The sequence below is a fragment of the Oncorhynchus nerka genome, linkage group LG2, assembly GCF_034236695.1.
Source record: "Oncorhynchus nerka isolate Pitt River linkage group LG2, Oner_Uvic_2.0, whole genome shotgun sequence".
In the NCBI taxonomy this organism is placed as follows: Eukaryota; Metazoa; Chordata; class Actinopteri; order Salmoniformes; family Salmonidae; genus Oncorhynchus; species Oncorhynchus nerka.
Window position 1 is genome coordinate 89,161,936 of NC_088397.1, and position 12,902 is coordinate 89,174,837.

General features: G+C 41.2%; 1 protein-coding gene across 4 annotated transcripts in view; it reads left to right on the plus strand.

The window, feature by feature from the left end:
- LOC115122217 (glutaminase kidney isoform, mitochondrial-like) overlaps positions 1-12,480 on the plus strand; it is a 57,374-nt gene extending 44,894 nt beyond the window's left edge. For 3 of the 4 annotated variants that reach the window (XM_065004227.1, XM_065004228.1, XM_065004230.1), the window contains 2 exons: positions 5,568-5,631; positions 5,851-12,480. In XM_065004227.1, the coding sequence (XP_064860299.1) occupies positions 5,568-5,631; positions 5,851-6,013 (227 nt within the window). In that variant the 3' untranslated portion in view covers positions 6,014-12,480. Of the gene's footprint in view, positions 1-5,567; positions 5,632-5,850 lie in introns of those variants that run through there. The other variant, XR_010459771.1, reaches the window with a different exon arrangement.
- The last annotated feature ends 422 nt before the right edge of the window (positions 12,481-12,902 follow it).

A 12,902-nucleotide genomic window follows, 5' to 3' on the forward strand; every position in this document is an offset into this window, starting at 1 on the left:
ATGTGATGTTCTGGTGCCTCTAGGGTAATTCAGACAGCTGATTGAGGACCTCATTACTGATGAATGTGATGTTCTGGTGCCTCTAGGGGTAATTCAGACAGCTGATTGAGGACCTCATTACTGATGAATGTGATGTTCTGGTGCCTCTAGGGGTAATTCAGACAGCTGATTGAGGACCTCATTACTGATGAATGTGATGTTCTGGTGCCTCCAGGGTAATTCAGACAGCTGATTGAGGACCTTATTACTGATGAATGTGATGTTCTGGTGCCTCTAGGGTCATTCAGACAGCTGATTGAGGACCTTATTACTGATGAATGTGATGTTCTGGTGCCTCTTGGGTCATTCAGACAGCTGATTGAGGACCTTATTACTGATGAATGTGATGTTCTGGTGCCTCTAGGGTCATTCAGACAGCTGATTGAGGACCTTATTACTGATGAATGTGATGTTCTGGTGCCTCCAGGGTAATTCAGACAGCTGATTGAGGACCTTATTACTGATGAATGTGATGTTCTGGTGCCTCCAGGGTAATTCAGACAGCTGATTGAGGACCTTATTACTGATGAATGTGATGTTCTGGTGCCTCTAGGGTCATTCAGACAGCTGATTGAGGACCTTATTACTGATGAATGTGATGTTCTGGTGCCTCTAGGGTCATTCAGACAGCTGATTGAGGACCTTATTACTGATGAATGTGATGTTCTGGTGCCTCTAGGGTCATTCAGACAGCTGATTGAGGACCTTATTACTGATGAATGTGATGTTCTGGTGCCTCTAGGGTAATTCAGACAGCTGATTGAGGACCTTATTACTGATGAATGTGATGTTCTGGTGCCTCTAGGGTCATTCAGACAGCTGATTGAGGACCTTATTACTGATGAATGTGATGTTCTGGTTCCTCTAGGGTCATTCAGACAGCTGATTGAGGACCTTATTACTGATGAATGTGATGTTCTGGTGCCTCTAGGGGTAATTCAGACAGCTGATTGAGGACCTTATTACTGATGAATGTGATGTTCTGGTGCCTCTAGGGGTAATTCAGACAGCTGATTGAGGACCTCATTACTGATGAATGTGATGTTCTGGTGCCTCTAGGGGTAATTCAGACAGCTGATTGAGGACCTCATTACTGATGAATGTGATGTTCTGGTGCCTCTAGGGGTAATTCAGACAGCTGATTGAGGACCTCATTACTGATGAATGTGATGTTCTGGTGCCTCCAGGGTAATTCAGACAACTGATTGAGGACCTTATTACTGATGAATGTGATGTTCTGGTGCCTCTAGGGTCATTCAGACAGCTGATTGAGGACCTTATTACTGATGAATGTGATGTTCTGGTGCCTCTTGGGTCATTCAGACAGCTGATTGAGGACCTTATTACTGATGAATGTGATGTTCTGGTGCCTCTAGGGTCATTCAGACAGCTGATTGAGGACCTTATTACTGATGAATGTGATGTTCTGGTGCCTCCAGGGTAATTCAGACAGCTGATTGAGGACCTTATTACTGATGAATGTGATGTTCTGGTGCCTCCAGGGTAATTCAGACAGCTGATTGAGGACCTTATTACTGATGAATGTGATGTTCTGGTGCCTCTAGGGTCATTCAGACAGCTGATTGAGGACCTTATTACTGATGAATGTGATGTTCTGGTGCCTCTAGGGTCATTCAGACAGCTGATTGAGGACCTTATTACTGATGAATGTGATGTTCTGGTGCCTCTAGGGTCATTCAGACAGCTGATTGAGGACCTTATTACTGATGAATGTGATGTTCTGGTGCCTCTAGGGTCATTCAGACAGCTGATTGAGGACCTTATTACTGATGAATGTGATGTTCTGGTGCCTCTAGGGTCATTCAGACAGCTGATTGAGGACCTTATTACTGATGAATGTGATGTTCTGGTGCCTCTAGGGGTAATTCAGACAGCTGATTGAGGACCTCATTACTGATGAATGTGATGTTCTGGTGCCTCTAGGGGTAATTCAGACAGCTGATTGAGGACCTCATTACTGATGAATGTGATGTTCTGGTGCCTCTAGGGGTAATTCAGACAGCTGATTGAGGACCTCATTACTGATGAATGTGATGTTCTGGTGCCTCTAGGGGTAATTCAGACAGCTGATTGAGGACCTTATTACTGATGAATGTGATGTTCTGGTGCCTCCAGGGTAATTCAGACAGCTGATTGAGGACCTTATTACTGATGAATGTGATGTTCTGGTGCCTCCAGGGTAATTCAGACAGCTGATTGAGGACCTTATTACTGATGAATGTGATGTTCTGGTGCCTCCAGGGTAATTCAGACAGCTGATTGAGGACCTTATTACTGATGAATGTGATGTTCTGGTGCCTCCAGGGTAATTCAGACAGCTGATTGAGGACCTTATTACTGATGAATGTGATGTTCTGGTGCCTCCAGGGTAATTCAGACAGCTGATTGAGGACCTTATTACTGATGAATGTGATGTTCTGGTGCCTCTAGGGTCATTCAGACAGCTGATTGAGGACCTTATTACTGATGAATGTGATGTTCTGGTGCCTCCAGGGTAATTCAGACAGCTGATTGAGGACCTTATTACTGATGAATGTGATGTTCTGGTGCCTCCAGGGTAATTCAGACAGCTGATTGAGGACCTTATTACTGATGAATGTGATGTTCTGGTGCCTCCAGGGTCATTCAGACAGCTGATTGAGGACCTTATTACTGATGAATGTGATGTTCTGGTGCCTCCAGGGTCATTCAGACAGCTGATTGAGGACCTTATTACTGATGAATGTGATGTTCTGGTGCCTCTAGGGTCATTCAGACAGCTGATTGAGGACCTTATTACTGATGAATGTGATGTTCTGGTGCCTCTAGGGTCATTCAGACAGCTGATTGAGGACCTTATTACTGATGAATGTGATGTTCTGGTGCCTCTAGGGGTAATTCAGACAGCTGATTGAGGACCTCATTACTGATGAATGTGATGTTCTGGTGCCTCTAGGGGTAATTCAGACAGCTGATTGAGGACCTCATTACTGATGAATGTGATGTTCTGGTGCCTCTAGGGGTAATTCAGACAGCTGATTGAGGACCTCATTACTGATGAATGTGATGTTCTGGTGCCTCTAGGGGTAATTCAGACAGCTGATTGAGGACCTCATTACTGATGAATGTGATGTTCTGGTGCCTCCAGGGTAATTCAGACAGCTGATTGAGGACCTTATTACTGATGAATGTGATGTTCTGGTGCCTCTAGGGTCATTCAGACAGCTGATTGAGGACCTTATTACTGATGAATGTGATGTTCTGGTGCCTCTTGGGTCATTCAGACAGCTGATTGAGGACCTTATTACTGATGAATGTGATGTTCTGGTGCCTCTAGGGTCATTCAGACAGCTGATTGAGGACCTTATTACTGATGAATGTGATGTTCTGGTGCCTCCAGGGTAATTCAGACAGCTGATTGAGGACCTTATTACTGATGAATGTGATGTTCTGGTGCCTCCAGGGTAATTCAGACAGCTGATTGAGGACCTTATTACTGATGAATGTGATGTTCTGGTGCCTCTAGGGTCATTCAGACAGCTGATTGAGGACCTTATTACTGATGAATGTGATGTTCTGGTGCCTCTAGGGTCATTCAGACAGCTGATTGAGGACCTGATTACTGATGAATGTGATGTTCTGGTGCCTCTAGGGTCATTCAGACAGCTGATTGAGGACCTTATTACTGATGAATGTGATGTTCTGGTGCCTCTAGGGTCATTCAGACAGCTGATTGAGGACCTTATTACTGATGAATGTGATGTTCTGGTGCCTCTAGGGTCATTCAGACAGCTGATTGAGGACCTTATTACTGATGAATGTGATGTTCTGGTGCCTCTAGGGGTAATTCAGACAGCTGATTGAGGACCTCATTACTGATGAATGTGATGTTCTGGTGCCTCTAGGGGTAATTCAGACAGCTGATTGAGGACCTCATTACTGATGAATGTGATGTTCTGGTGCCTCTAGGGGTAATTCAGACAGCTGATTGAGGACCTCATTACTGATGAATGTGATGTTCTGGTGCCTCTAGGGGTAATTCAGACAGCTGATTGAGGACCTTATTACTGATGAATGTGATGTTCTGGTGCCTCCAGGGTAATTCAGACAGCTGATTGAGGACCTTATTACTGATGAATGTGATGTTCTGGTGCCTCCAGGGTAATTCAGACAGCTGATTGAGGACCTTATTACTGATGAATGTGATGTTCTGGTGCCTCCAGGGTAATTCAGACAGCTGATTGAGGACCTTATTACTGATGAATGTGATGTTCTGGTGCCTCCAGGGTAATTCAGACAGCTGATTGAGGACCTTATTACTGATGAATGTGATGTTCTGGTGCCTCCAGGGTAATTCAGACAGCTGATTGAGGACCTTATTACTGATGAATGTGATGTTCTGGTGCCTCTAGGGTCATTCAGACAGCTGATTGAGGACCTTATTACTGATGAATGTGATGTTCTGGTGCCTCCAGGGTAATTCAGACAGCTGATTGAGGACCTTATTACTGATGAATGTGATGTTCTGGTGCCTCCAGGGTAATTCAGACAGCTGATTGAGGACCTTATTACTGATGAATGTGATGTTCTGGTGCCTCCAGGGTCATTCAGACAGCTGATTGAGGACCTTATTACTGATGAATGTGATGTTCTGGTGCCTCTAGGGTCATTCAGACAGCTGATTGAGGACCTTATTACTGATGAATGTGATGTTCTGGTGCCTCTAGGGTCATTCAGACAGCTGATTGAGGACCTTATTACTGATGACTGTGATGTTCTGGTGCCTCCAGGGTCATTCAGACAGCTGATTGAGGACCTTATTACTGATGAATGTGATGTTCTGGTGCCTCTAGGGGTAATTCAGACAGCTGATTGAGGACCTTATTACTGATGACTGTGATGTTCTGGTGCCTCCAGGGTCATTCAGACAGCTGATTGAGGACCTTATTACTGATGACTGTGATGTTCTGGTGCCTCCAGGGTCATTCAGACAGCTGATTGAGGACCTTATTACTGATGAATGTGATGTTCTGGTGCCTCCAGGCCTCCAGGGTCATTCAGACAGCTGATTGAGGACCTTATTACTGATGAATGTGATGTTCTGGTGCCTCCAGGGTCATTCAGACAGCTGATTGAGGACCTTATTACTGATGAATGTGATGTTCTGGTGCCTCCAGGGTCATTCAGACAGCTGATTGAGGACCTTATTACTGATGAATGTGATGTTCTGGTGCATCTTGGGTAATTCAGACAGCTGATTGAGGACCTTATTATTGTATTTATATTGAAGTTTGTGTTTTCTGTCATTTATGTAATTCAGGGCTCCTCTGTATGATTCCCTGATCAAATAAAGGTTAAATAAAATGCCTTATAATGCTTCATAGTGATGTTATAGATACTAATGAGTTGTTATTACAGCTTCTAGCAAGTGTTATAATGCAGTAAAAGTGTATCATAAGGAATTATGTATGTGTGCCTCTTAGCAAATGTTACCGGGCTAAGATACCTATTTTGTGCTTTGTCCTCAGGCCATGTGGATGTGGTACGGTTCCTAACAGACGCCTGCAAAGTGAACCCCTTTGTGAAAGACCGGTACGGTAGTATTCATTCATCCATCTATAACAATCTCTATTGTTAGGTTTCCTCCAACCTCACAACATCTCTTAGCTACTATATTCCCAGCCTCTCATGTCTTTATTTCTCCATCTAATTCGGTCCTTTGTGGCCGTTGTCTTTATTTAGAGGTAGATTTTTTATAACATCTGACATGCTTCATCTAGCTTCTGTCTCATCTCTACCACCTCCCTCCAGGTGGGGCAACATTCCCCTGGATGATGCCCTGCAGTTTGGCCACGGTGCCGTGGTGAAGGTCCTACAGGAGTACCAGGTGGCCTGCCAGGAACAGGAGAGACTCCCAGTGGCTGATACCATACCCATAGCCCCCAAACTAGAGACTGTAGAAGGCATGGTGTGATCATGGGCCGTATGTGTCAAGTGTCTCCCATTAGGAGTGCTGATCTAAGATCCATTTTTGCGGAATGAAACAGATTATTATAGACAGTGATTCTAGATCAACACCCCACCTTGATAAATGGGCCCAGGACCATCAGGATCTATTATTTAGGCCCCAAACAGAAGAAAACAGATTGAAATATGGAGAGACTTCCTCAAGTTGTCCAATAAAAAAAAAACATTAATTTTCATTTCTGTTGCAAATAAGCTTGTGTCCCAAGTGGCATTCTATTTCCTATAGACCTTTAGTGCACTACTTTTGGTTAGTAGTGTGTGTAGTGAATAGGGTGCTATTTGGGATGCTACCCTAATGTTATTCCTCCCATCAGGACTTTCTCTGGGTACATCCCAATAATGTCTGCTTTCTCCTGAAGTGTTCACTACTTCCCACAAATCTAAAATAGTTTAATTAATTATACCAGTCATTACCTTTAATATTGGTGAAGGGAAGTTAACAAGTGCACACTTTGAGAGGAAGGAGAGATAATTGGGACAGAGTCCCCTATCTTGTATGCAATATTTACTCCTCTCATTCAGTCAGAGATAAGACTTGTAACAATAATTGTTGGGCTGCATTCCGATACATATACTGATTCTAACTATTATGAACTTAGCAGAGTTCATTTTGTCAACAATAACGAAAAATATTCGGCAACAACTTATTTTTCCTGACTAAAACTATGACTATAAGAAGACGAGATGCGCAGGGGAGAAAAAAAAAACACAACGTACAAATAGTTCGTCATTTTAGTTGACGCTAAATATAACAAGATGAGAAGTTCACCTGAGACTAATAGTCATTCAATTTGACATGACGCTCCTTCTGATCTGTTTTGTCCAATCAGAAGCATGCATGCCTTTGAAGCAATCTGTCTCTCTGACAGAATGAACGTCTTTCATGTGCGCAGGCTACTTGAGTTTATTAAAGCCCTGCCCGCCTTTCCAGCATACACTGCTCCCGGCGGTCACTTCAATCGTCTCTCTTTTGAACTGATGCGCAGGCAGGGAACTTGTAAATTGTAGCTAACCTCTATTCTGTTAAGAACCAATGTTCAAACTGGCCATTTTTGCTTTGATCACATCCAAAGCTATATTTTGCCATTTGCGCTGATAATCATCTGTGTTGTTACTCTCACGTTCCGCAAATGCGAGTTGCAGTTACTTTTTACCCAATTGGAAATACTACTGCTATTTACTGAATATCAGGAGTACAGCCATAATTCTGGCATTGTTGGAAAGCTCAGATTCTCCCCTTTTTCAATTGAGTCACAGAATATGCACATGGTGGAAGTTAGGGGTAGCCTAAATATAAATTATTTAATGGAAAATGCCTTGACTAAAATGACGGTGACTAAAACCAGACATAAATTGTCCAGAGTTTAGACTGATAATCTTAAACTAAGAAGGACTAAAATGTGACTAAGATTAAAAGCCATTTTAGTCAAAAGACAAACTAGATCCAAAATGAACGCTGCTGGGGACCAGTCTGTTTGTGGCATCAAGGAATAACAAGTTTGGTATGACCGAGAGTTCACACGATAGCACAGACAGTTCTGGGACCTTTTGCTAATTTATATACGTCACTTTCACAACACACTACTATACCTTTATTAAGGGCATCAAGAAATGCCCTAATACAGCTTGCCAATATCTTTGTCTTTGCTGTGTATTGGTGAACATTAGCACGTTGTTGCTACATTAGCTGAGGTTGTGCTACAAGGGCACAACAGACGAATACTTCGAAGACCCAGTAATGATGAAGGAGTTCAGATGTCATGGTGTTTCAGTCATGTGTTTGGCCTCATTTGAGTACCTGGGGCTCTGTTGCAATATCCATCACTCGGAGTGAAGCAATGTATTGGGCAAGCATTCTCAGTGGTGTGTGTGTGTGTGTGTGTAGCATCCGCAGCAGAACGAATGGTCAACTCTCAAACTGATGGTTCATGAATGTTTAATGCGCTACCATTTCCATAAACACTACCGTAAGAGCTGATGGAGAAACAAACCAAAAATGCTCTTACAATACAGTCCACAAACAATACACTTTTACACAACTTTACATTAGCGTGCTTCATACATCAAATGCATCAATGTGCATGAGAATGTCTACCCCAAATAGTTGATTACGTGCTAATTGCTTGCTAATGTGGAGCAAGATGAACTAATATATTAGCCAGCACAAACAGTGAAGCTAGGCTATAACGTCATATTGCTAACAGACTTTAGAACATCAGTTACAACACAAATATCCGTTCAGTATACGTTCAAAAGAATTAGAAAGATTTGAAGTAAGACCGATATTGAAAAACAGTAAATTCCTTGCTCTCTTTCCAGTTAGGTGCTAAGTTTGACGTTGTATATTTGGAACAACCTCCTTCACAAAAAGTCATTTTCCTATTTCTCCCGTTTCCCATATACCATTTGACCTTATATCAAAGAAGTCCAAAATAAATCTGCGGTCAAAATAAGTCACACTTGTAAAAAAAAAAAAAACAAGAGTCCAAATATTGAGCAGACATTGTGATCTGGCACTCGTTTTTAGGGGTTCATTTACAGTGTGCTAGAATGGACATTGGGACGTAGCTGGAGTTAGTTCATATTTAGTTACATATTTCTAAAGAGAACATGTCTACAAGTCTGTGCCTTACTTTATATAACGTTATCCTTTTATGTACGTTATCGGAGATCTACGTCCGTGGATGTAACACGTACCAATAAATGTAGTTAACCAATGTGGAACGTTGAGATATGAGGAAAACTGTGACGTACAGCATTCCTCTGATGTGAAATCGAACACATGTGCAAACGTGACATTGTGTAAATATTGTATTGCTGACATGTAAATAAGAAAGTGTATTTCCTAATGCCTGATTCTTTCGTTGAAGATATTCTCCAGCAACACTGTGATCTGTTTTAACTTGTTCTTCACCACTTGAATTCACTGGTGGGATTTTTATTTCATGATTATTTACATGTCTGAATTATGAAAGAGATGATCTATGTATACTCTGACCCCCCTCTGGTGGCATTTTCTAAACAATGCATAATATTGTATACTACCCTCATAAAGTAAATTTAGCTTTCAAAACTATAAGTCCTACAAACTCATACTTTGTTTCTGACTCCTTAACTTTCTCCTTTCTTAACTTTCTAACAGTACTATGTGACTACTACAGATCCCGAGATGCAGCAGACCCCAAAAACGCTGAAATTTACCAAAACAAATTCTTGAGTTGGGGGTCCCCCCAATTGTCCCCATGTTGGGAAATAAGAGATTTGAAAGGTATGATATAGAATATGTCACTAATAACTGTTATAAAATTAAAGAAAAAAAACTTTTACCTAATGGTGGCACTTTAAACATGGAAATTCCCATTGGAACACAGACACTAAAAGGGCATGTGCTACATTCTTACAGGAATTATATACATGTGACCTACCGGCTCGATTCAGTCTTATGTAGAAAAGTTTGAAATTGTGTTTTTACATTGGATAAAAGGAGGGACTCAGAGTTAGAAAATTGTATATCATACACTACAGTTGAAGAACTAAAAGTTATTCTGCTTTAAAAGTTGATAAACTTGTAATCTCACTTTTGAGAAAATGACCCGCCTCAGTACTACTATTAGGGAGCTGTTCTTTGTCTGCACCTATTCAGCATCGTTCACACCCTCTTAAAAACAGACAGCTCGATACATTCAGCTTGTCAACACATCTTACAAAAACAAGTAGTGCTGAAGTTAATCTCTCTTCCACTTTGAGCCATGAGAGATTGACATGCATATCATTAATGTTAGCTCTCCGTGTACATTTAAGGGCCAGCCGTGCTTCCCTGTTCAGAGCTGCAATTTTCCTTGTTAAGGCAGATCAGTGCTTTATTATGGACAGACTTCTCCCCATCTTAGCTACTGTTGTATCAATGTGTTTTGACCATGACAGTTTACAATCCAGGATTACTCCAAGCAGTTTAGTCACCTCCTCATTATGAGATGTAGTTGAGGTTTAGAGTTTAGTGAATGGTGTCTCAAATACAATGCTTTAAGTTTTGTAAATATTTAGGGCTAACTTATGTCGGATGACAATAGAATGTTCATGATGTCACCGTGACAACTGTCGATACATGTAGTATAAACCAGCCTTTAGTCTTGAACTCTTTGGTTGTTTAGTACATGACCTCACATTTGAATCCTTAAAGAGATGGGTGGGACTCGGGCTTAAAATACTTGCACACAGCTCGGACACCCATGCATACCCCACAAGACATGCCACCAGAGGTCTCTTCACAAGGGAAGGGAGGCACACAGTACGACATAGAGCCATGACTACATGGAACTCAAATTCCACATCAAGTAACTGATGCAAGCAGTACAATCATGTAGTATGTAACATGTAGTAACCAAAAAAGTGGTAAACAAATCAAAATATATTTTTTATTTTTGCACACTCTTGACATTCTCTCAACCAGCTTCACCTGGAATGCTTTTCCCACATATGCTGAGCACTTGTTTGGCTGCTTTTCCTTCAATCTGCAGTCCGACTCATCCCAAACCATTATTACTACATGATTCCATATGGGTTATTTCATAGTTTTGATGTCTTCACTATTATTCTACAATGTAGAAAATAGTAAAAATTAAGACAAACCCTTGAATGAGTAGGTGTTCTAAAACTTTTACCCGGGAGTGTATATATAAATATATGGATGAGCAATGACAGAACGACATAGGCAAGATGCAATAGATTATATAAAATACAGTATATACAGACGAGATGAGTAATGCGAGATTACATTACATAGATATCTTGTCGCTCTCCCTCTTTAAACTCTAGGGGGCAGATTCTTTCATGTCCCAATGGAGAATTTCCATTGAAATGGCTTTAAAATTCAGGACTAGGCTATGTCTGTGTCCGGGAAAACTTTCCACAACAGAGGTGTTACAGCAATGCTGTGTTGGGAAGACTGTTCACCTGGCACCCAGAGAGAGACCCACCACCACAGACCATGGTGGTCTTGACCTTACCTCCCGACCAGCTACCACGGGAGCAGGTCTTGTGCTCCAGTCCAGCATGGCCAGGTACAGTCTACGCTTTCATGAGGACAGGCTACCTCCAGCTAGCAAGGACATGATTAACATCGATTGTAAGAGCCACACACCCAAAACATTGAAGAGCTAGAGGATTTCATGCATTTGATTACGATTACAAGAGCAGTTACTGATGTCAAAATGAAAGCATTCAGTAAGATACAGTAGGTATTCAGAAGATGAACTACTGCTCGGTTACCACTGGGCGGCATATGCTCCCTCCGTTTCAATGGACACCTCTGCCAAAAAGTCCATTATTTACCAGTTCACTTACTGTTACATTTGCTTTTATCACTAGCTGTGCGTCCCCGTCCAGTGATGTTGCAGGGGTCGTCCTGGGGCAGGATCTGGCCCCGGAGTGAGAAAGAGAACCCAGCTGGACGTTAGCATTAAACAAAGGGAAAGAATAGGACTAAATCCAATCAAAGTGAATTTAAAGTGCATTTAAAATGTTGCTTCTACATCTGTGTTGCTTGCTGTTTGGGGTTTTAGGCTGGGTTTCTTTATAAGCACTTTTTGTGACATCTGCTGATGTAAAAAGGGCTTTCTAAATACGATTGATTGAGTTGATTTAGTCTTATTCTTTAACTTTTTTGGGGTTGAGATGGATGTGTGAATCCACCATATCAATGATTTATTTGCAGACAAACTGGAATTAAAGACAGATTAAGCCAGTGGTACAGATGGAACTATCCAATCAGAAGATACATCTCCTTCAATTGTTGATATCTGTTTGCGTTGACAACCAAACACAATTCAATATAAAAATATATATAAACAATAAATAGCCTATTAACTATTAGATCTGATCATATTTTCACAAATGCTGTAAAAAATCTGTGCAGAATGTCAAACTACATCGATCAATTGTGCAGAATGTCAAACTACATCGATCAATTGTGCAGAATGTCAAACTACATCGATCAATTGTGCAGAATGTCAAACTACATCGATCAATTGTGCAGAATGTCAAACTACATCGATCAATTGTGCAGAATGTCAAACTACATCGATCAATTGTGCAGAATGTCAAACTACATTGATCAATTGTGCAGAATGTCAAACTACATCGATCAATTGTGCAGAATGTCAAACTACATCGATCAATTGTGCAGAATCTCAAACTACATTGATCAATTGTGCAGAATGTCAAACTACATTGATCAATTGTGCAGAATGTCAAACTACATTGATCAATTGTGCAGAATCTCAAACTACATTGATCAATTGTGCAGAATGTCAAACTACATTGATCAATTGTGCAGAATGTCAAACTACATTGATCAATTGCACCATGTACTTTTTAAGTCATCTCAATGTCAAACCAGGTCATTTGGTTCTGCTATTAGATGAAGCACAGTGACTCATTTGTTGTAGTAATAAACAAAATATCTGACATTGTATTCCCATTTGAATCTTGCTGTGTTTTTAAATGGTTGAAAGCCCAGTGACAGACATTTGTGTGACAACCAAACAAAAAAATATGATGTTTTTCCATTGGAATTTGGTTGTGCTTTCAGATGGTTGAAAGCATGGGGATAACACATTGTAAATACAACTCACTTTTGGCTGTAATTTTGAGTGGGTGGATATAGGTTGAAATCTCATTGATCAACGGCTCAACCAAATATTATCCAAGTTGAAATGACATGGTGTGCCCAGTGGGTAACGTCCTGCCCATTGGCTGTACTTGCACATCAAGCTGCCTCACTCTACAGAAACATGAGATAGGTTCCTGCACCTATGACCCTTCACTGGCTCACACAA